Source organism: Jaculus jaculus, chromosome 13 (genome assembly GCF_020740685.1).
Source record: "Jaculus jaculus isolate mJacJac1 chromosome 13, mJacJac1.mat.Y.cur, whole genome shotgun sequence".
In the NCBI taxonomy this organism is placed as follows: domain Eukaryota; kingdom Metazoa; phylum Chordata; class Mammalia; order Rodentia; family Dipodidae; genus Jaculus; species Jaculus jaculus.
This window is the reverse complement of record NC_059114.1, coordinates 18,692,379-18,717,629: the sequence shown is the minus strand read 5'-3', so window position 1 is coordinate 18,717,629 and position 25,251 is coordinate 18,692,379. Positions and strand designations below refer to the sequence as shown.

Here is a 25,251-nt window from a genome sequence, read left to right as displayed (position 1 = left end):
TCTCCTGCTCAGTACTTCTCTGTAGCACTCTCCATTTCCTAGTGTAATATATAGCTTACTTCTTTTTATCTCCCCCACCCCTTGGTGAAAATAAGTGCATAACTTTAACTGTGCCTGATATTTTCTTTTTTGTTTAGGCTTTAAACAAATAAAATGTTGTTTACAGACCTTTGGGTTTCTTTTTATTGTTATTGTTAGTTATGGGCACACTCAGTATGTAAACAGCAAAGGTCAGTACCATCCTTTCCCTCTTCCTTGCCCTCCCCCATCAAGGGACCCTCCTCACTGAGGAGGCAGGTCATCCCCATGGAGATTGTGGGTCGTGCATGGTGGGGACAGTCGTCAGTTATGGGGAACAGACAATGTCTCTGTGCACAGTGTCTCAATTTGTGGCTCTAACAATCTTTCCTCCCTTTCTTCTGTGAAATTCCCTGAGTCATGTGGGTGCATGTTAAGTCTATTCAGTGACGAGCTCCTGGAAGCACTCCTGTCCACGCGGGCGGCAGCGATGGCGGCAGAGCTTCTGCATCTCCTGCTCTTCCCTACTGCACACTCACCTGGACTGAAGGGATAACTGAGGGGCAAACACTACTCCCCACGCAGACAGATGGCTCACGAGCCCGCCAAAGGTACCTCAGCACTACAGTCCACACCTCTACGCATCACTGTCTTGCTTTTCCCTGCACCTGAGACCACTAAATACGCATCCCTAAACTGTTTACAGATCTTAAGTCTCTTAAACTACAGGCGCCCATTTAGGAAAAGATGCGCTGTCTGAACTATAGCTTCCCAGAGTCTGGAATGTGTGGAGTTCATCCACACATGGTTTAGCTTGCTCTTCTGAGATTCTTGTTTTTGGTTTTTCAAGGTAGGATTTCGCTCTAGTCCAGGCTGACCTGGAATTCACTATTTAGTCTTAGGCTGGCCTTGAACTCATGGTGATCCTCTCCTACCACTGCCTTCCCAGTGCTGGGATAAAAGGCATGTACCACCACATCCGGCTCTTCTAAGATTTTTGTTGTCAAGTGGATGCAGAGGTGCCATCAGGTTCCAATGGCAGTTACCTGGAAGCAGCCACCCCAGGAGGAGGTGTGGTCTTCCATCAGGATCCACCTAAAGGTACGAGCAGTGGCAAACACTTGCTTCACATGCAAAAGGCCCTGGGTTCCACCAGCAGCACCACAAAAATAAGTAAAAAAAAAAAAGGCAAGGCTTGATGGTCCACACCTGTAGTCTCAGCACTCAGGAAGCAGAGGCAAGAGGACTACAAGCTCCAGGCTAGCCCGGGGTACTCAGTGAGACCCTACCCTGTCTCAAAAATGGGAGGGAAGGGCTGGAGAGATGGCTTAGCACTTAAGGCGCATGCCTATGAAGCCTAAGGACCCAGGTTTGATTCCCCAGTACCCATGTAAGCCAGATACACATGGTGGCACATGTGTCTGGAGTTTACAGTGGCTAAAGGCCCTGGCACACCCATATTCTCTCTCTCTCAAATAAGTAAATAAAAATTTAAAAAAGAAAGACAAGGGCTGGAGAGATGGCTTAGCGGTTAAGCGCTTGCCTATGAAGCCTAAGGACCCCAGTTCGAGGCTCGGTTCCCCAGGTCCCACGTTAGCCAGATGCACAGGGGGCGCACACGTCTGGAGTTCGTTTGCAGAGGCTGGAAGCCCTGGCGTGCCCATTCTCTGTCTCTCCCTCTATCTGTCTTTCTCTCTATGTCTGTCGCTCTCAAATAAATAAATAAATAAAAAGAAAATACCATTGTCAGTGTCATTTCCTTTAAAAAAAAAATTAAGAAAAAAAGAAAGCTGGGTGTGGTGACACACAGCTTTAATCCCAGCACTGGGAGGCAGAAGGAGGAGGATCACTGCGAGTTCGAGGCAGTTCTGAGACTCCATAGTGAATTCCAGGTCAGCCTCATTTAAAGTGAGACCCTACCTCAAAAAACAAAAACAAAAAAGCTTAAAAAAAAAAAAAAAAAAGGGAGAGAAAAAGGTGGTATAGCCTTGGTGTACATTCTGTGACATTAGCAGCCAGAGGCTCAATGCCCACGCCTGTTAATTCCTTAGGCTACACAATGCTGTCAGTCTAACCAAACAAGCCCTTCTTTGTTTATTAGTAGGAACACATCTATAAAACTCTGCCCCATCTACTATTTATTTAGTGCCTCAATAGTATGGTATATAAGAGACAAGATAAGTGCTTAGATAATACTTCAAATTTGGGGTTTCAATTCCTATTACCCTTCAAAGAAGACCAAGTAACTGCTTTTAGGTATCCCTATGACCTTAAAGAGCTAAACATACCTGACATGCATCAAGCTACTTCTACACTGCTGCTCATCTTGGCCCACGGAAGCCTCTTGGCTGTTGGCCCCGTACACCTCTGACAACGGTAGGGACATGAGCAGTCTTCCTATCTGGCTTCAGGCTGACAAGGCTCTCTGGGCTCATCCTGTATGTATTTCCCACAGTGAACGCAGAAGCAGCCATTTCTCTAAGATCCTGGCTGCTTCTAGTGGGAAAGGGGATCTGACCCATCACAACCTGGAAGCCAGGGAAGACCATTTCTACCAGCTGCTCAGTCACAAGCTCACACCAACGTGTCTAATCTAAACTCAGAAGTGCAAAGCTTCAAACTTCTGCCTTCATGTGCCTTCTGTGTTCCAAGATGCCAGGGGTGAAAGTCAGCATTCGGCAGTTACTTGCCTTTCACACAAACACACACACACACACACACACACACACACACGGGGGGGGGGAGCAGATCGTGCGCTCCATGGAACAAGACCTCTGCGCCAGGGCAAACACTGGGGGATTTTGCATATGCTCTTCTACTGGCACAGCTCATTTTCTACAATTTTCACTGAATCTACAGTCAGGGCTCAGGCCTAATGACACATGCAGTACCCGCTCCCCAACCACATCATGTGATCAACTGAAACAAGTCCATGGGTATTCCATGCTAATGACCAGTCCTGGGACAGGGGGCCTCTGTGTGTTTATTTGTAACCAGAGAAAGAGAAACAAAGAGAGAGAGAGAGAAGAGGGAGTGAGGGAGAAAGTGAGAAAATATGGGCATAGCTGGGCCTCTTGCCACTGCAACCAACCTCCAGATGCATATGACGTTTTGTGCACTGGGTTTCACTTGCATACTGAGGAACAGAACCCTGGAACAGGCTTTACAAGCAAACACCTTTAGCCATTAAGGCATCACCCCAGTCCTACCTTTGTGGATGTTAGTGTTTGAAACTCATTTTCTGTCAGAGTTGTCAGAAACAGCCCCAAAGTCTCTGAGTTTCTCATCATGTTTGTCTTTAGCCTTTAGAAGTCAGTTTGGCTAGATATAAAAATCCTTGGCAGACATGTCCTTCCCAACTTGGAACACTTGTTCTGCTGCATAAAGCGTGGCTGGCTAAAAGTCTGATGAGATAGTCTGACTTTCTTTCCCATAGAAGTGACCTCATCTTTTTTGTTTGGATACCCAAAGGCCTTATCTGTCTAAAATCCAATAATTTTATTAAATTGCCTCAGCACTGTTCATTCTGGGTTAATGTTTGCAAGTACATCATGTGTTCTTTTAATATTTCTTTTTTTTTTAAATTTACTTATTTATTTATTTATTTGAGAGAGACAGACACAGAGAGAAAGACAGATAGAGGGAGAGAGAGAGAGAGAATGGGCGCGCCAGGGCTTCCAGCCTCTGCAAACAAACTCCAGACGCGTGCGCCCCCTTGTGCATCTGGCTAACGTGGGACCTGGGGAACCGAGCCTCGAACCGGGGTCCTTAGGCTTCACAGGCAAGCGCTTAACCACTAAGCCATCTCTCCAGCCCTAATATTTCTTTAAATATTTATTATAGGATTACTTCATTTTTCTTGATTATCTATTTGCAAGATGATGAGAGAGAATATGGGAATGAGGATGAATGGGCACGCCAGGGCTTCCAGCCACTGCAAGCAAACTCCAGATATATATACCACTTTATGCATCTGGTTTACACATGGGTACTGGGAAATTCAACCTGGGCCATCAGCCTTTGCAAGCAAGTGCCTTTAACTGCTGAGCCACCTCTCCAACCCAGGACATACTTTTAAAAATTTTATTTATCTACTTATTTATTTGGGAGGGGAGGGAGAGGAAGAAAATGGGCACATCAGGGCCTCCAGCTACTGCAAATGAATTCCAGATGCATGTACCACCTTGTGCATCTGGCTTACATGGGTCCTGGAGAACTGAACCTGGGAACTTAGGTTTCAAAGGCAAATGCCTTAACCACTAAGCCATTTCCAGCTTCAGGACATACTTTTTTAAAGGTCACACAGAATACAATAATTACAAATACTTATCAAACATCCAGAGAATAGGGCTTTCCATAACCTAACAACCAAATAAGGGCCCTCTATGAAAATCACCATCCTCAAATAGTTTAAGATGTAAAGTATTCACTGTCACTGAAAAACAACCCTATTTCAAGCTCAAAAAATGTTAGGCTAAAGGGTAACAAATTTATGATACTAATTCTTATATTTTAAAATATTGTTCTTTTAAAAAAGCAAACATACATACATTTATTTACAAGCAGACATAGATACAGACAGAATGGGTGCACCAGGACTCCAGCTACTGCAAACCAACTCCAGACACATGTGCCACTTTGTGTGTCTGGTTTTACGTGGGTACTGGGGAACCGAACCTGGGTCATTGGGCTTTGCAGCCAAGTGCCTTAACTGCTAAGCCATCTCTCCAGTTCTACAATACTTATTTCTAAAAGGACTAATAATATGTTTTTACTGGCTATGCATTTTCAGTCTTTTTATGCCAGCCTAGTAAGAAAGAAAGGCAATGGTTTCCAGTCATTTTAAGGTTTCTTTCACTAATGAGTTTAAAGGTGCATAGTTGGCAGGCGTGGCAGCACATGCCTTTAATCCCAGCACTTGGGAGGCAGAAATAGGAGGATCACTATGAGTTGAAGACCACCCTGAAGTTACACAGTGAATTCCAGGTCAACCTGCGCTACAGTGAGACCCTACCTCAAAAAACCAAAATACTACTGCTACTACTACTATTGATGATGATGATAATAAGGTGCGTGGCTATCAGAGTTGCCCTCTGCGAACGTGCTGCTCCTATGTACACAGCATGTGACTGCCCTCCCAGCAGCCCCGAGTCACGCGGACTCTGATCAGCCGTCCTCCGGCTTGTTTCCTTTCTCACTGTTAGACCCAGGCCTTGGGCTCTGGGTCCACATTATCAGCTGTGGTAAAGGAGGTTTCTCTACAACTCTCCCATTTCCTTGAGGGCTTTGTGCTGTCATTGTTTTACAAATTTGGCTGTTTACTCTTCTGGAGTTTTATTTTGAATGTAAGATGAGGTTTTGCTTTCTTCTTGCTGGGTATTCAGTTATACACACTCACTAGACAATCTACACTTTTACCGTCAGTCAGAGTTTAACAACAATGTCTTCTATTCTGGGACATGCTTTTGAATTCCCTTTGCTACTGATGGCCACACTCTACTGACTTTGTACTGCTTAGACACCAATTACTTTAGACTATGTCCCACCATCTCATGATGCAGGGTTCCCATTATGAGGATCTAAACAGGTTTGCTTTGGCTTCTCTGGTCAATTTGTTGTCCTGCACATATTTTACGACTATATTATCCAACCTGGAAAATAACTAAACCAAATAAACCTCCCCACGTCCCAAACCTTACTCAGATCCCGAGTGGCACTTGAGATGCATTTGACACGGGGAGAACTAACGTGGTGGTGATATCAAGTCTTTGCTCTTACTTTACATTTCTCAGTGCTGTTCTGTAGTAGTGGTCTGATCTAAGAAACCCATTCCCAACAATCCACAGCTCCAAACTAACACCTGTAGAAGTGTTACACTTCACTGTCACAGAATGAACATGAACCTGGTTATCCACCCACATAGGGCTGGGTAAATAAAGTAGTAGTAACAATGAACAAAAGTCTTACCTTTAATTCTTTAAAGTTATTTGAGAGAGGGAAAAAGAGAAAGAGAATGGTGTGCAAGACCTCTAGCCACTGCAAACAAACTCCAGACGCATGTGCCACTTTGTTTATCTGGCTTCCATGGGTACTAAGGAATCAAACCTGGGTTCTTAGGCTTCACAGGGAAGTGCACCTTAACCACTGAGCCATCTCTCCAGCCCCAAAGGGTTTACCTTTTGAACAACTAATTAGAACAGATTTCCCTAACTCAATGTTAAGAAAAATGACACAGAAAGCCAGGCGTGGTGGCGCATGCCTTTAATCCCAGCACTCGGGAGGCAGAGGTAAGAGGATCGCCATGGTGAGTTAGTGGACACCCTGAGACTGCATAGTGAATTCCAGGTCAGCCTGGGCCAGAGTAAGACCCTACCTCCAAAAAAAAAAAAAAAAGAAAGAAAAGAAAAAGAGAAATGACACAGAAAGTATCTATTATGTGATGGCAATTCTATGCAACAATAACACCCTCTTCTCTTCCTTGTATAGCATGAATTACAAGTCATTATTAAAAATCACACAGGTGGGTCTGGAGAGAAGGCTTAATGGTTAAGGCGCACTTGCCTGTGAAGCCTAAGGACCCAGGTTCAATTCCCCAGTACCCATGTAAGCAAGATGCAAAAGGTGGCACATGCGTCTACAGTTTATCTGCAGTGGCTAAAGGCCCTGGAGCACCCTTTCTCTCAAATAATAAGCAATTTTTTTTAAGTCACTCAGGTGGCGCGGAAGATGCAGCTCAGCAGTAGAGCATTTGCTTAGCACATGCAAAGCTGTGGGGTTGACTGCAAATCCTCAGAGGGAGATGGAGGCAGGGAAGGCCAAAACGAAGGGGTGCAGGGAGGAGGGAGAAATGCATCAAGTGCTAAAAAAAAAAAAAAAAAAAAAGCCGGGTGTGGTGGTGCACACCTTTAATCCCAGCATTTGGGAGGCAGAGGTAGTAAGATTGGCGAGAGTTCAAGGCCACCCTGAGGCTATATAGTGGATTCCAGGTCAGCCTGGGCTAGAGTGAGATCCTACCTCGAAAAACCAAAAAGAAAAAGAAAAAGCGTGCCCAGATTGCACATGTACTGACAACAGACACATGTATAAGAAGTGCAAGTCAGCTTTGACTGTGGCTCTCCAAATGCTGTTAGGTTGCTGTTTATAACTAAGCACAACAGAGCAGGAAAACAGACTCCACATCTGAACTCACGCAGTGAGAGCAGCGCACCTCCACCACCACTGTTCTCCTGGCAGAGCTTCCTCCCGTCTCCCAGGGAGCCTTACAAAAGGCAGCCAACCGCTGTGGACCCATTGGTGGACCCTCCAGAAAGACTCCTCCCAGGCTGCTTAACACACTAACCTGTACAGCTTCCTGAACTTTGAGCAGAAAATGTTTCCACAGGCAACAGTGAGGCTAGAAGCCAAGTCACCATCCAGGTGAAATGGAAATTAACCTTCTCAGAGCAAAGCATGGCAGAGCCCCACTAAGGGGTCTGAATCAGGAGAGCAGCCAAGAGAGGTGGTCTGCAACCACAGCAAAGCTTCACATCACAGTGGTACTGCTCCCAAAACCGTCAACTATGACAGACCTTATTTTATTAAAAAAACAAACAAACAGGGCTGGAGCGATGGCTTAGCAGTTAAGGTGCTTGCCCGCAAAGTCTAACAATTCTGGCTCAGTTGCCCCAGTACCCACATAAAACCAGATGCCAGAGTGGTGCATGAGTCTGTAGTTCATTGGTAGCAGTTAGAGGCCCTGGCATACCCATTCTCTCTCATAAATAAATGGCGGGCATGGTGGTGCACGCCTTTAATCCCAGTACTCGGAAGACAGAAGTAGGAGGAACACTGTGAATTCAAGGCCACCCTGAGACTACAAAGTGAACAAAGTGAATTCCAGGTCAGCCTGGGCTAGAGCTTGAAAAAGCAAAAATAAAATAAAAAGAAATGAGTAGTATTTAAAAGTAAATAAGACTTAATTCATGACAGGCTTGTGGAGAGTTGACAACTAAGGAACTGGTATCAACAACAGGTTTCTGGTGTTGTAACAGATGTAAGGACAGCTCAAAGCTGCAACAGGGCTAAATGTTAACTCACTTTCTTCACACAGTCTCCCTCCTCAAGGTTTCTTTGCACAGCTATCCTTTGTAGTCACATGTCTTGGTTTTGCCTCCTCTCCCCAATGACTCTGCGGGCACTCAAGACCTTTTTGGGGAGCGGCAGTGTGTGCATTTCACCTATGCATATCCTCTCACACACTTCAGGATTCTCCTACCCCCACTGCATGGGCACATTAAGATTACAACCACATGAATCATTTTGTGTCCAGCCTTCTGTGACTGCTGGGACTTGAACTCTGGACAACAGGTTTGTAGAGGATCTTTAACTAATGAACCACCTCCCCAGCCCTTGTCTGCCTTTAAAAAAATTTTATTTTTGGGTGTTTTTTTTTTTTTTTTTTTTGCACGACAGGATCTTACTCTGTAGCCCAGGCTGTTCCTGAACTCTTAGCAACCATCCTGCACCAGACTCCCAAATGCCAAGATTCAAGGCATGAAGCCACCAGGCCTATCTTTCTGAGGATTTCGGATCTAAGTAAGGTTGGTGGAATCTATGGATGTGGAACCCATAGCTATAGGTGGCTGACTATGTATCAACTGTTCTGGTATATTAATCTCAAAATGCTAACTAAAGAGATGGCTTAGCGATGAAAGCCTGCAAAGCCTAGGGACCCAGGTTTGCTTCCCCAGTATACAGCCAGATGCACAAGGTGGCACATGCGTCTGGAATTCATTTGCAGTGGCCAGAAGCCCTGGTATGCCCATTCTATCTGCCTCTTTCTCTCATCCTCATAAACCTCACATAGTTCTTCCTCATAAACCTTACATAGTTTCTTCTGAGAATATGACTATTAGAACAAACACAAAATCCCCGTGAAAACTGTGGCTTACCTTCCTTCCATATTTAGGATGCATACCAGCTCATCCTCAAAAAATATTTCTGGTCCCTCAAGGTTTTCAATGTCACTGAAGCCATTACAAGGAACCTATGAAGACATGACAGACAGCAGGCCTCAGTTATGAATGTGGCTGTCATTGGGTCACAAACAAGGATGCACATGCATGGACAGTGTTTAAAGCTCTTTCACAGTGTCTCCTGCTACCTGCTGCGGGAGAAGGTAACAAGAATGCGTTCAGATCTCCATTACTTATGGATGAGTTATGTTTTCATACACTGGGATTTCTGAAACTAATTCAGAATTCTAATGTAAAGAAAAGCAAGGCCTAGAACTGAAGTCTTCTAATTCTCAGTAACCGTTTCTTGGGGTCTGTAAGAGGAGGGCCAGAACTGTAAGCTTAAGGTGGGAAGTGCTCCTATGGCCTGCTAGGTGCGTTTTCTTCTCTGCAAGTTCAAGTGGGGTGACAATGCTCCCTGAGATCTTCTCAGGTCAACTGCTGTGACTTTTCCCGGTGCATCAGATGTGCATATCTGCATGCCAAGAACACAGAACACAAGAGTCCAGAGACAGAGCAAACCCCCAGTCACAGACCAACCCTAAAGGTCCTAGATCTTCTCAGGTCAACTGCTATGACTTTTCCCGGTGCATCAGATGTGCATATCTGCATGCCAAGATCACAGAACACAAGAGTCCAGAGACAGAGCAAACCCCCCAGTCACAGATCAACCCTAAAGGTCCTCCTGCTGTGTCCAAAGTTCCTGATAGGCTTCTAACTGAGCAGCGCTACAGGAAAACTGGAGGGTGAAAAAACCTCACCAGCCCATTGTAGTAAAGACACAGACTGGTAAAATTGCACGCAAACCCTGCTAGACAAAAGCAGAGGTTGCAAACTCGTAGCCCATGACCCACTGCACCAAACATGTCCAGCGCCAAAGACCAGTTGTGTGCACACATTTAACTGGAAGTTAACATCTGTGATTACACATTAGCCAGGGCAATGTTCTACTTTGAGATTAAACAGAAATTCTGTTCATCCCACCATTAACAAGCATAAATATAAACATGTATTATTTACTTATGGGATATTTACTTTTATTTCCCATAGAAAAAGACCAAATGCATTCAAAGTAAAATATTCCCTTTCAAAACCTGTAACACCTTGAAAACATTTGCAGTTCACAAACTCCACTAATCAACAGCAGTTAAAATTATAAAATAAGATATAACCTTCAGCAAAACCAGAAAAGTAAAATAAACAAGAACAGCTCTATATGTACACCCCAATCAGTACAAATCTAGAAATCTGAGGAATTCAAGATATGAGAGTGCACTATTGGGGGAGGGGTTGCAAGAAGTTAAGAATCAGGAATGGACACAAATATCACTAAGACACGTTGGGAAAGGAAAAAGAAAATAAAAACAAATCAGAAAACAAACATGCATTTCAGTATTAAACACATACAATTTAGCCAGGTGTGACGGTATCCACCTGTTTTCCTACCACTTGGGAGGCTGGGGTAAGAGAATCACCCTGAGTTCAAGACCAGCCTAAATTACAGGGTGAGTTCCTGGTTCACCTGTGCTATAAGGAGACCCTGCCTCAAACAAACAACAACACAACAGAAAGTTTAAGGCTAGCCTGGGCTACCATAGCAAAACCTTGTCTCATAAAACCAAAACAACAGTAGCCGCAGCAACGATAAAAATCCCAAACTTTCTGGGGGTAATGAGTGCAAGACAATTTTACTTGAGGGAACAATACATTCTGACTGATAAACAGCTTGCAATTCTGTTACCTTAATACATAGGGCAGTTCGTTACTGGGTAGGACCTGCAGAGCCAGAGAGAAAACCACATTCACTTCATCATCAGCCTTTCTGGGAAAACAACTGGGAGAAATTTCAGAGTTCCCTGATGACTCTGAAGTCACTGCATGGGTACCTACTTGAAGAGAAGGTAACATTTATCCGGACCCACTCTTCACTGCGCTCTGTGTTCCTCCCTCCTCCCTCCACCCCCATCCTCTGGCTTTGCAAAAGTAAAGTTGGCAGCGACAAATGGCTCCGTGTTGCTGGATGGGAGGGAAAAGACACAAGGACTCTTCCAGCCATGTGAGCAAAGGATTGTGTGAGCACTGAAAAGGGAGATGGAACTAAAGGCTACAGACTTCGACACATATCATACACACACACACACACACACACAAACACACACGCGCCAAGACCAAGCAAACGCCAGAGCCACATCCACAGATCCTTACGTGCTCGGAAAAGAACCTCTTTGAGAACGAGGCTACAATCTTCCGGGCTTCTAACCCAGCTTTCTGCCGAACTTTATACTCCTCCAACCAATTGACGTAGTCGGTGGGGCTGTAGTGTTTCATAAGGGAAGGCCACCTACAAGGAGACAAACACCCCCCTGAGCTTACAGGCAAGCCTTGCAAAAAAAAGAACAAACAACAACAACAAAAAAATAAAAACCGAGACAGCAGGAAGGTATGATGGGGGAGGGGGGAGGCCTTGGCCACGGACCCAGTTCAAATCACCACCGGAGGAGTGACCTTGGCGTAGCGGTGTTCTCCAGCGTCCCCACCCCTCCCGACCCCCATCACTGAAAGGAGGTCACTTGTAGCAACAACAGCGCTGATAACAGTTCGCCTGTCTCCTAAGAGGCAGGCCGTGCGTGCGTGCACCACGTACATCATCTCATTAAATGACCACGCTAAAAAAAAAAAAAAGGGAGGGGGAGGGAGGTGTTTTTTTAATTTTTTTATTTTTCCCCAACTGTTTAGATCCAGGACGCTGATGAAGGGAAACGGCCACCCCTACACCCCACCCTAACACCCCCCAAGGTCACCAGGGGGTGATGATGGGCAGGGCCAGCGCAAACCCCTCGGCAATCTGTGCAGCGCACCAAAGCCGGGGAGGATGCTGCGCCCGCGGGGCGGAGGTATGGAGGGGAGGGAGGAGGAAGAGGGAGGAGGAAGAGGAGGAGGAGGAGGAGGAGGAGGATGCTGCCCGGCATCCGTGCCAACACTCGGGTACCGAGCGGGGCACAAAGGAAGCGAGCCAGGCCCGGGCGCCCTGGGGTGGGGGGTGGGCGTCCCCGCGGCGGAGGGCCCACGGTGGCTTCATCCGGGCCCCGGGGCGGTGGGCTCGGCGGGGACCGGGCGGCCTGAGGCCTTTGTCTGCGGGGCCCCGCGGGAAGGGGGCCCGGGGTGGAGTCGACGCGCCGGGCCGGTGAAGGGTGTGGGGGGGGGGAGGGAGGAGGAGGGAAGAGGCCGACGGACGAGCGGACGGGGCCGGCTGGAGGGTTCGGGTCCACCCCGACCCCGGGCTCACCTCACCCGGAACTGCTCCTTCCACACCTTCCCGCTGCTCTGGCACACCTCGCGCAGCCGCCGGCAGGTGCTGGACACGCGCCCGATGTCGAGCGCCGTGAGCGAGCCGCTGCACAGGATGTACTCCAGCACCTCGCCCGGCAGCTGCACCAGGCAACTGAGGCCCGTCGTCTCGGGCGCGGCCTCCTCCGCCTGCGCCGGCACCACCTCCATCGCGCTGTCCACGGCCGCCGCCGCCGCTGCAGCCGCCGCAGCCGCCATCTTGTCCGCGTACCTGAGGGCCGGCGCCTGCCGTCGCGCGCGCGCGCGCGCGCTACGAAGCCTCCTTAGCCACGCCCACCCAGGCCCGTGCTGGGGGCGTGGCCGGAGAGCGCCACGCCCATGGGGGGAAGGTCACGCCCACTAGGCCTGGACCAGGGAAAGGCTGGAAAAGGATGTCTGGGACTGGGAGTCCCCAGCCGACCATCTCAATACTGTAGAGGATCCTCATTAAAATAATCATCATCATAATAATAATACGGCTGGAGAGATGGCTTGGTGGTTAAGGCGCTTGCCTGCAAAGCCAAAGGACGGTGGTTCAAATCCCCAGTACCCATGGAAGGGGCCACATTTGGAGTTCATTTGCAGTGGCTAGAGGCCCTGACATGCCCATTCTTCATCTGCCTCTTTCTCTCTCCTCCTCTCTCTCTCTCTCTCTTTCTCAAATAAATAAATGAAAAATAATAGTAATATGGCTGGAAGATGGCTTAACAGTTAAGGTGCGTGCCTGAGAAGTCTAAGGGCCCCTGTTCAACTCTCCAGGTCCCATGTGAGTCAGACGCACAAGGTGATGCAAGGTTGCACATATGCACAAGATGGGCCGCCCACGTTTGGAGTTCCACTGCAGTAGCTGCAGGCCCTGGAGCACGAATTTGCTTTCTCCCAAAATAAATAAAAATAATAAAATAAATAAAGCTGGGGGGGTAGCACATGCCTTTAATCCCAGCACTCTGGAGGAGAGGCAGAGGTAGGAGGATCACTCTGAGTTTGAGGCCACTCTGAGACTACATAGTGAATTCCAGGTCAGCCTGAGCTAGAACAAGACCCTACCATAGGGGGAAAAAATTTTAAGCTGGAGCTGGACAGATGGTACAGCCATCAAAGACACTTGTTTGTGAAGCCTGAAGGCCTGGGTTCAATTCCTCAGTACCTATGTAAAGACAGATGCACAGAGCAGCTCATGTGTTTGGAGTTCATTTGCAATGGAGCCCTGGTGTGCCCATTCTATCTGCATGTCTCTCTCAAATAAACATTTTTTTTTTTTTTTTTTTTGGTTTTTCGAGGTAGGGTCTCACTCTAGCCCAGGCTGACCCAGAATTCACTATGTAGTCTCAGGGTGGCCTTGAACTCATGTTGATCCTCCTACCTCTGCCCCCTGAGTGCTGAAATTAAAGGCATGTGCCACCACACCCAGCTCAATTTTCTTAATTTTTAAAAAGTATTTATTTATATATGACAGAGAGAGAGAGTGAGCACACTGGGGACTCTATCCTCTACATATGAACTCCAGTTGCATGCACCACCTTGTGCAGCTGGCTTAAATTGATCCTGGAGAATGGAACCTGGGTCCTTAGGCTTTTCAGGCAAGTACCTTAACATATATACCATAAGCTTATACCTTAAGCTAAGCTCCACTTTTCCTTTTTTTTTTTTTTAGCTGAATTCAGCTGATTGCAGGCCCTGTGCTGGGATTAGGAATATCAGAAAATCAGAGTCTTTGCACACCTAGAGTGTGAATTCCAACTAGGGTTAGAAAGCCCTACCAGGACACAGAGACTGTAATCAAATGGTCCACCCAGCCTGGAAATCAGCATGTGCTGAGAGTTCAGGTAGTAAAACCCAAGACTCCCTAGGACACTAAGAAATAAATCTGAAATCCCTGACATAGTTACAGAGGGACAACTCCACCTCCCTTTGCCTGTCTGGGGCCATTCGCTCCTCCTCCAGCTGTGTTGGTCCTCAGGTGAGCTGCTTATTGCTCTTTTCCCCCACCTGGTCATTTTCTTTTGTTTTGTTTTTTTTTGCACATGTGTGTGTGTGCACACACATGCATGTGTTTGTGTGTGTTTAGAGTATGTGTGGGCATGGTATGTGATGTGTATGTGATGTGTGTACACTGTATTCTTGTGTGTGTGTGTTTAGAGTATGTGTGGGCATGGTATGTGATGTGTGTACAGTATATGCTTGTGTGTGTGTGTGTGTGTGTGTGTGTACAGATAAATGTGTACCAGGTTTGCACAAGCAGAAGCCAGAAGAGAACGGCATGTGCTGTGTTTTTTATTCATCTGTCCATTAACTCTCACTCAAACCAGAGCTGCCTTGTTGTTGTTGTTTTTTAAAATATTTTATTTTATTGTAGCCAGGTGTGGTGGCGCACGCCTTTAATCCCAGCACTCAGGAGGCAGAGGTAGGAGGATCACCATGATTTTGAGGCCACCCTGAGACTACAGAGTGAATTCCAGGTCAGCCTGAGCTAGAGTGAGACCCTTCCTTACCTTGAAAAACAACAAAAAAATTTATTTTATTTTATTTTATTTTATTTTATTTTATTTTATTTTATTTATTTGCAAGCAGAGAGAGAAGGAGAGAGAGTATGGGCACACCAGGGCCTCCAGCCACCGTAAAGGAATTTGACACATGCAGGGCTCATGTTACAGAATTCTTTTTTGTTTTTTGTTTGGGTTTTGGTTTCTCGAGGTAGGGTCTCAGTAGTCTTAGGGTGGCCTCAAACTCTTGGCAATCCCCCTACCTCTGCCTCCCAAGTGCTGGGACTAAAGGTGTGCACCACCACGCCTGGCTTTCATATTTATTTATTTATTTGAGAGAGAGAGAGAGACAGAGAAAAAGAGTCATACAGACAGAGAGTGAGTATGGGTGTACCAGGTCCTCCTTCCACTGCAAATAAACTCCAGATATATGTCCTACTTTGTGCATCTGGGTTTACATGAGCACTGAGGGATTGAAGCTGACTTATTAGACTTTGGAAACAAGCACCTTTAACAGCTGAGCCATCTCTCCAGCCCAAACTGTCATACAGATAGATAGATAGATAGATAGATAGATAGATAGATAGATAGAAAGAAATATATATATATATATGCTTATGTATGTATGTGTATATATATATATATTATATATACATATGCATGCATTTATTTGAAAGAGAGAGAGAGAAAGAGGAGAAAGAGGCAGAGACTGAACATGGAAACTGGGCATGGTTGCACACACCTTTAATCCCAGCACTTGGGAGGCAGAGGCAGGAGGGTCTCCATGAGTTCGAGGCCAACCTGAGACTACATAGTGAATTCCAGGTCAGCCTGACCCTACCTCGTAAAACCAAAACCAAACCAAAAAAAAGAAAAGGAAGGATGGAAGGAAGGAAAGGAAAGGAAAGGAAAGGAGAGTGAGCATGGGCACACAGGGCCTTATGGGCTCATAGTACCTCCTGGCACTGCAAATCAACTCCAGACACATGTACCATTTTGTGCATGTTGCTTTACATGGGTACCGGGGATTTGAACCCAGGCCATCAGGCTTTGCAAACAAGCATCTTTAACCACTGAACTATCTCTCCAGCCTAAGCTGCCTTTTAAAATCTTTTTTAAATTTTTTTTTTAGTTTATTTTAGAAAGAGAGAGAAAAGGCAGATAGAGAGAAATAGAATGGGTGCCAGGGCCTCAAGCTGGTGCAGATGCACTGCAGACACATGTGCCACCTTGGGTATCTGGTTTCCGTGGGTCCTGGAGAATCAAACCTGGATCCTTAAGCTTCGCAGACAAGCATCTTAACTGCTGAGCCATCTCTCCAGCCCTGTTCTTGTTTGTTTGTTTGTTTGTTTGTTTGTTTTGTTCAGTCAGCAAGCCACATCCCCAGCCCCCTTTCCTCCCTCCTCTGTCCTTCTCGCAGGTACTGTTCTGGCTATAAAACGGGCAGGATAGCAGTGCCTGCCTCCTGGGGCTGGCAGGGGGATTGGTTGAGTGGCTTCATGTGGATTGTGTATAGCTATGCTGGGTATAGAGTGGGTGTGAGCAGGTGCCCACTGCGGACTGAACGGGGGTCTTCACTGCACACCCAGGATGGTGAAAGAGAACTGGCTGTCCACGTGTGACGCGGCTTGGGGCTGGGAACTTGGCTTTGGCTGGGAACCAAGTTCATCGCCTTCTCTGTCCCCTCAGCTATTGCTGGCCTTGATTCTCAGCAGTCACAAGTCAGCTTTGACGGTGCTTGGGCCTGGATAACTCCGTCCTAGATAGCGCGGTGCAGGCAGACCCTGCTGCTCGTGGGTTGGTCAGCAAGGCCTGTTGAGGAGACGCTGTCACTTTCTTGTTCATGACGTCTGGTTCTGCTTCTTGCTTCTAATCACTTGATCAAAGCTGACCGTAATTAAGGAATAAAATGTGCAGTGGGTCCCTACAGCAATGGGAAGCAGAGACAGGAAAAATCCCAAAGCTTGCAAGCCAGCCAGTCCGGCTTTTAAAAAACCATAGCAGCAAAGTAAAATGGAAGTCAAGGGCCAAAGGACACCCTGTCACAACACAGGAAACGCACACACAGTGATTCCACTTTGCAGGCGGTGAGCTCTACACACCTTTTTTTTGTTTGTTTGTTTTTGTTGCTTTGTTTTTTCAAGGTAGAGTCTCACTGTAGCCCAGGCTGACCTGGAATTTACAATGTAGTCACAGGGTGGCCTCGAACTCACAGGAATCCTCCTACCTCTGCCTCATGAGTGAGCGCTGGGATTAAACGCATGCGCCACCTCTCTGGGCTTTATTTATTTATTTTTAAAATTTTATTATGTATTTGCAAGCAGAGAGGAGGGAGGGAAAGACAGAGAGAGCTTGGGCATGCCACTGCAAACAGCTTTTGACAAATGTGTCACTGTCAGGCTTTGTCAGCGAGTGCCTTTAACCACTGAGCCATCTCTCCAGCCCTCTAAAAGTATATTCTTGTTTTGTAGTTCACTTGTCCTTGGGTAGGGAGAGTGACCTCCTCATTGGCGATACATTCTTTCTGGCTTCATTTTAAACTGGCCTGCTAATCGGGGTACCCCCAGCGCTGGCCAGCTTCCTATGCTCCAGGAATAATAAAACCTCCCAAATCTTTATCTCGCAGGTGGTTACCATGAGTATGCAAAGAGCCCAGCTAAACTCCCGCTGTGACCAGGAGGTAGGGACACTGTCTTCTTTGATATTTACATTTCAAAGAGATGTTTTCCAGGCCCTTAAGAAAAACATTCCTGGGTAATAACGCTGAGAGAGAAGGAGCTTAGTTAGCCTTGGAAAAGATTAACAAAATGCAACCCACACACATAAATTGGAGTTGCTGCTCGGCCCTAGAAAGGAGGCAGTGCTCCTCTGTGCTGTGGCGAGCATCCACGTAAATGAACCTTGTCACCACGCCAAGGGAAAAGTCAGACACAAGGGCAAATACACAAGTGGGAAACTGAGGAAAGGCCAAGTCCTAAAATAGAATGTAGGCTGGAGATTACGGGGAAGAGAAGTTATTTCTTAAAAGTTGTAGAGTTGGGGTTTTTTTTGGGGGGGGAGTTGGATTTTTGAGGTAAGGGTTTCAATCTCGCCTAAGCTGACCTGGAATTCATTATGACTACGTAGTCTCAGGATGGCCTCAAACACTCACTGATCCTCCTACCTCTGCCTCCTGAATGCTGGGATTAAAGGTGTGCGTTGCAGAGTTTTTGATTGTCATAATGAGAAGTTTGGCAAACAGTGATGATATTCTTTTTTAAAAAATATTTAATTTAATTTAATTAATTACTTATTTGAGAGAGAGAGAGAGAATGGGCACGCCAGGGCCTCTAGGTACTCACTGCAAACAAACTCCAGCCGTATGTGCCACCTTGCGCATCTGGCTTGTGTGGGTACTGGAGAATCGAATCTGGGTCCTTAGAATTTACAGGCAAGCACCTTAATTGCTAAGCTATATCTCCAGTCCTCTCTCTCTCTCTCTCTTTCTTGATATGTATTTATTTGCAAGCAGAGAGAGGGAGAGAGAGAACGGAACACCAGGGTTTCTTGCCACTCACTGCAAATGAACACTTCAGACACATGTGCCTCATTGTGCATCTGGCTTTACATGGGCACTGGGGAATTGAACCCTGGACTCTTAGGCTTTGCAAGCAAACACTTTTAACTGCTGAGCCATCTTTCCAAATTCTGTGAATGTTCTTAACGCCATTGAATTGTGCCCGTTGAATAGTTCAGGTAATTGTTTCTGTCTCTTTTTGTTGTTGTTGTTTTGAGGTAGTTTCTCTCTTGCCCAGGCTTAACTGGAATTCACTTTGTAGTCTCAAGATGGCCTTGAACTCATGGTGATCCTCGTACCCCTGCCTCCCGAGTGTTGCGATTAAAGGCGTGCGTCACCACGCCTGGCTTATTCTGCCTGTTTTGCCATGATCAGAAAAATAGGGTACACACAAGTGTTACCTATCAGAGGGATATTTACAAACATAACATGTCTTAAGGAATGCTTTAAGGAAGAAAGCTGAGGTACAGCACTTGTCTGGTTTGCCTGAGACCCCTGCGCTCTTTACTAATATTGGCTCATTCTTTCTCCCTCCTTCTCTCTCTCTTTCCTTTCCTCCCTCCCTCCCTCTCTTCCTCCTTCTATATGCTCTTGCTAAATTGCCCATGACTGTGTCCTGAGAGCTTCTAACTGTCCTGGTGGGGAGGAGGTATTTGGAAGTTACTTGTGCCCCTACCTTTGGGGCAATAGACTCCCCCCACCAATGACTTAAAATTCTCTCAGGAATCCCAAGTTTGGGAAAGGCTGGAGTCCTGGTGCCAGGCGCCAGAGGAGGAACTTGTCACCTGGGAAAAGAGATTGCACACGGTTCTGACAACTTGTCAGAACATCTTGCCACAGAGGAGAGCCAGATAATGATGGGTGGAGGATGGCCAGGATTACACCTCTTGCCCTTATTTAAAACCTAAACCTAAAGTCAGAACCCTGAAGATGGGCCAGTACGGTGGGGGAGAGGTGTCACTCATCCACTATTTGTTCCTCCTCCAATGTGGCCACGTTGAATAAATCTCTTTTCTTGGCTTTTCACTATCACTGCCCAGAGACAGGTGGCTAGCATAGATCGTTAGGGCTGCCAGGGTCCAAATTTTACTCTAAAAAGTCTGGTCCCCATTCCCTTGTTCCTGTTCAAAAGCACCCATGGGCTGTAGAGATGGCTTAGTGGTTAAGGCCCTTGCCTGAGAAGCCCAAGGACCCATGTTCAACTCTTTAGATCCCACGTAAGCCAGATGCACAAAGTTGAGACAAGCACAAGGTGGCATATGCCCACTAGGTGGCACAGGCATCTGGAGTTCGATTACAGTGGCTAAGGTCTGGTGTGCCAGTTCTCTCATATATTTATACATTATATGTATATCTATTTTTATATATACATATATATATATATCACCCATGATTCAAGTCCAAATCCCAGAAAAAGCTCCTCCCATCTCCATCCAGAAGGCTCCTGGCTTCCCTAAGGCATGGTGTCCCTTGGCACTGCATCCAGTAACCTCATTTATTGGGATATATAGAGGTGTGTTCCTGAGGATCTGACTATCACTGGCTGCTGGGCTTCAGAACCCTTCCTGTGGGAAAACCCCATCAACCAGTTAGAACGTCATTCAGCTGCGATCTGCCCTGATGCAATCTGTGATATCAGGATCTATGAAGTCAGCCATCTGTGCCCTTGAGTCCCACACTGTGGATTCAACCAACTGGCCAACCAAGGGGCAAAATTATTTTCAAAAGTCAAGTGTGGGCTAGAGAGATGTCTTAACAGTTAAGGTGCTTGCCTGTAAAGCCAAAGGACACAGGTCCAATTCCCCAGGACCCACATAAGCCAGGTGTACAAGGTGGCACATGCGTCTAGAGTTCATTTGCCGTGGCAAGAGACCCTGGAGCACCCATTTGTCTCTTTCTATCTGCCTCTTTCTCTCTCAAATAAATAAATAAAAATATAATATTTTTAAAAAGTTAGGTGTGGTGAGGCATGCCTGTACTCTCAGTCCTCAGGAGGCCAAGGAAGGGGGGACTGTAGTTTGAGACTGGCCTGGACTACATAGCGAGAATTCATCTTGCAAACAGCAACAGGGGATGGGGAAGATAGCCTAGTGGATGAACACTTGCTGTGTAAGCATGAGGATCCTAGGCCCAAGCAGTAAAAAGCCAGGTATAGTCTCACATGGTGGTGCACCCCTTTAATCCCAGCACCCAGAAGGCAGAGGTGGGAGGATTGCTATGAGTTCAAGTCCACCTGGAGACTACATAGAGAATTCCAGGTCAGCCTGGGCTTTAGCAAGACCCTACATCAAAAACCAAACATTGCTGGACGTGGTGGCACATACCTTTAACCCCAGCATTCAGGAGGCAGAGGTAGGAAGATCGCTATGAGTTCAAGGCCACCCTGAGACTGCATAGTAAATTCCAGGTCAGCTTGAGCTAGAGTGAGACTGAGCAGCTACCAAATTCCCTGACTCTCAGGCCTGCAGACTGCTATTGCTGGACTGCTGTAAAATAATCCAATAAATCTGTCCCCACCCTGCTTTAATTTTTTTTTTTTCAGAAGTCAGGCGTGGTGGTGCATGCCTTCAGTTCCAGTACTTGGGAGGCAGAGGTAGGAGGATTGCCGTCGGTTTGAGGCCACCCTGAGACTCCACAGTGAATTCCAGGGCAGCCTGGGCTAGAGTGAGACTCTACCTCAAAAAACCAAAAAAAAAAAAAAAAATTTCAGTGTGTCTTAAACTCACCGTGACCCTCCAAAATATTGTATTTATTTATTTGAGAGAGAGAGAGAGAAAATGGGCACACCAGGGCTTCCAGCCACTGTAAACAAACTCCAGATGCATGCACCACCTTGTGTAGCTGGCTTATGTGGGGTTCTAGGGAATCAAACCTGGGTTCTTTGGCTCCACAAACAAGTGCCTTAACTGCTAAGCCATTTCTCCAGCCCCCAAATTCCTTTTTAAACACAATTCATTCTATTGGTTCTGTTCCTCTAGAGAACCCTGACTAATACAGAGGCCAACCATGGAGATGAAGACCCAACCCTCACATCTATCTCCCCCAGGATAAGACTTGGGTGAGGTTGTCCTTAGAGGTGTCCACAGGCCTAATTAGCTCAGTCTTCCTGGTCCTTCGTGGGACGTATGTTCAGAAGGTTGTAGCATTAGGACGACCTGAGGGTGACATTGTGGCCTCCTGACATCCAAAGCTCACCTATCAGACACGGCACTGAGAGGGAGTCAGGTAGCTTGCTTAGAGAAGTTACAGAATAGGCTTTCAAGAGTAAAATCTCATGTTCCACAGTCTCCCTGGTGCAGCAGCAGAACCGGAATTTAGCATCTGCCCCAGGCTCATCCAATCAGCTCCCTCTCTTTTTGAGCACTTTACCCAGATGTGTGTGTGTGTGCCTGTGTGGACCCCTCCTCTGAACCCAAACCAAACTGCCAACCTCTTCGGGATACAACCCCATGACTCCAAACAACAGTCACTCTTGCTAATCCTTTTCCAGCTCCTAGGCTGTCTATCTCTCTACCCGAGTCTTGGGTGTCCCAACATTGGTAAGACCATGTCCTTCCCACTCTGGTGGAGTGAGAAAGGATATTCTGGTTTTGTTTTGTTTTTTCTTTTCAAACAAAATTTTTTTTTTGGTTTTTTGAGGTAGGGTGTCACTCTAGCTCAGGCTGACCTGGAATTCTCTATGGAATCTCAGGGTGGCCTTGAACTCACGGCGATCCTTCTACCTCTGCCTCCCGATTTTTTTTTTTTATTAACAACTATCATGATTATAAAAAATATTCGATGGTAATTCCCTCCCTCCCCCTACTTTGAAACTCCTCTCTCCATCATATCCCCTTCCCCTCTCAGTCTGTCTTTTATTTTGATGTTATGATCTTTTCCTTCTATTATGATGGTCGTGTGTAGGTAGTGTCAGGCACTGTGAGGTCATGGATATTCAGGCCATTTTGTGTCTGGAGGAGCATGTTGTAAGGAGTCCTACCCTTCCTTTGGCTCTTACATTATTTCTGCCACCTCTTCAGCAATAGACCCTAAGCCTTGGAAAGTGTGATAGAGATATTGCAGTACTGAGCACTCCTGTCACTTCTTTCCAGCACCATGATGCCTTCTGAGTCATCCCAAGGTCACTGCCATCTGAAAAGAGAAGATTCTCTACCAAAAGTGAGAGGAGCATTAATATAAGGATACGAACATTAAGAGAAGTGCTTACTGGGAAGTTTGATAAGCATAGTATATACATTTAGCCGGACAGGAGCAGATGTTACACCCTTAGGGCTCATGACTACTCCTATTTTAAGTTTTCAGCATCAGGGGGCCTTGTTTGTTTTTTCAAGGTGAGGTTTCACTCTATCCCAGGCTGACCTGGGATTCACTAGGTTGTCTCAGAGTGGCCTTGAACTCCCAGCGATCCACCTTCCTCTGACTCCGGAGTGCTGGGATTAGAGGCGTGTGACTCCATACCTGGCAAGAGTCAGTGATTTTTAACAATAGCGGCCTTCAAGACCCTGAGGAGTAACCTATATTGACATATCTGTTCCCCACAGCTGTAAGCAGAGGCATTATCTGTCAGCAGATCTGATAGAAGATTAATAATGAAGGAGAAACACAGCTTCTGGGAGACATGTAGGGACAGAGGCACGTGGAGAACACAGAAGTCACCTGCCTGTCTTGGCAGAACTGGCATTTAGCATCTGATCAAATCTCAACCCACAATGGCTGCAGCGCCCCCTGCTTTTTCACCAATCTAGCATACCTGGGTGGGCTGGCCTCTTTGGGTCAGACTCCCTAAATCCGCAAACCAATCAGGCCTCCCCCTTACATACCCGAGTCTGAGGGCAAAAACACATCCTAGTTAAATATAAAGGGCTTATGTTAATCTCTCTCTCTCTCATTTTGGTGCGCTAACCACTTTCTCTTCCACTTTGGTGGCCTGATTGACCTGTGGTTCACTCATCTGAATAACAGGGTCTAAAGTGTCTCTCCTCTCCCAGCCTGGCTGAGGGAGGCGAAGGCACCTCCCACCTAGGTACGTTGTAGGGGGCGTGTCTTAGGAGCTCAGGTAAGTCCTTGAACCCCAAACCCCGAGTTCGTGTTTGTATTTAACCAAAGAACTGGGCAAATCAAATTGAGGAGAATTATTATTCTATTTATTTAGGAAAGTAAACTGAGGGAAGAGAAATGGATACCCCACGTGATCAGAGAGTCCATGTGATGGGCCTGGAACAAATATGGAAAGAGATTTACACACACACACACACACACACACACACACACACACACACACACACAGAGAGAGAGAGAGAGAGAGAGAGAGAGGAGAAGAGAGAGAAAAGAAAAGAAAGTACAGAGAGCCCTTGCCATGTAGAGGCAAGAAGGGATGGATAGGGGTGTGTGGATTGGGGGGTTCCCTCATCTCAGCTGGGCAGAGCCTAGGGGAGACTTTACTAGAACCTGAAGGTTCAGGAGTGGTGAACGGGTAGCCAAAAAAGCCCTTGCCCCTGGTAAGGGTCTATTTATAACCTCCCTGTGGCGAGGTCTCCCTTCAGGCTCAGGTGAACCTGAGAGAGAGCTGACTGGTCTGGGCTAAGGGCTGGGCGTAACCCCGACAATGTTAGGATCAGATTGAAGTTCTAGGAAAGGAGGCCTCCCTCTCAAGGAGGTGCTCAGGTTGTTTTAGGGGACTCCTTTAGGCAAGAGATAAGAAGAACCAGCTTCTCTGATCTCTAGCAAAGTGGCGTCTACAAGGGCAGACTTAAGGACATTGCTGACTTTAGTCTCCAGGAGCCCAGTCACCCAACTGACGTTCATTCCTTATTTGTTGTTGTTGTTTGATTTATTTATCTTTTCAAGGTAGGGTCTCACTCTAGCCCAGGCTGACCTGGAATTCACTATGCCATTTCAGAAAGTTCTAGAACTTGCAGCGACCCTCCTATCTCTGCTTCTCGAGTGCTGGGATAAAAGGAGTGTGCCACCACGCCCGGCTTCGTTCTTCACTTGTATTCTGTTTCCAGATGCCTTTATCACTTTGTTATGTGTGTGAATTTTTTTCCTCTGACGGAATAACTCTCTTGACTTTCTTTACTACTCACTTTCCAGGCGTCTGAATTCCCAGGCCCTAGCTGTTAGTATTTCTTTGCTCTGTTACATGCATGATCTCTGATCTCTCTAATCCTTTACTAAATTTCTTTACTTTTTTTTTTTTTTTTTTTTGGTTTTTTGAGGTAGGGTCTCACTCTAGCCGAGGCTGACCTGAAACTCTGTAGTCTCAGAGTGGCCTCAAACTCATGGTGATCCTCCTAACTCTGCCTCCCGAGTGTTGGGATTAAAGGCGTGTGCCACCATGCTTGGTTTCTCAGTCTGTTTTCAATTCTTCGTTAAAACAGACAAGAGCTCAACAGCTGGGGCTCATAAACCCTCCCTGAACTCTAAAATCCTACGTCAATAATATATGGCTTGGATGTGTAACCTCCAAAAGTAGTGATTTTTTTAAAAAAAAATTATTTATTTATTTATTTGAGAGCGACAGACACAGAGAGAAAGACAGATAGAGGGAGAGAGAGAGAATGGCACGCCAGGGCTTCCAGCCTCTGCAAACGAACTCCAGACGCGTGCGCCCCCTTGTGCATCTGACTAACGTGGGACCTGGGGAACCGAGCCTCGAACCGGGGTCCTTAGGCTTCACAGGCAAGCGCTTAACCGCTAAGCCATCTCTCCAGCCCTTTTTTTTTTTTTTTTTTTGAGGTAGCATCTCACTCTACCCCAGGCTGACCTGGAATTCACTATGGAGTCTCAGGGTGGCCTCAAACTCATGGGCAATCCACCAACTTCTGCCTCCCGAATGCTGGGATTAAAGGCGTGCACCGCCAGGCCCGGCCAA

At 46.6% G+C, this 25,251-nt stretch overlaps 1 protein-coding gene across 1 annotated transcript in view; it reads right to left on the bottom strand.

Annotated features, from left to right (window-relative positions):
* Positions 1-12,557, bottom strand: part of Fbxo21 (F-box protein 21) — a 41,273-nt gene extending 28,716 nt beyond the window's left edge. The window contains exons 1-3 of the mRNA XM_004664149.3: positions 12,298-12,557; positions 11,217-11,352; positions 8,949-9,043 (exon numbers count right to left, since the gene is read on the bottom strand). Of these exons, the coding sequence (XP_004664206.1) occupies positions 8,949-9,043; positions 11,217-11,352; positions 12,298-12,557 (491 nt within the window). The remainder of the gene's footprint in view (positions 1-8,948; positions 9,044-11,216; positions 11,353-12,297) is intronic.
* Positions 12,558-25,251: the final 12,694 nt, after the last annotated feature.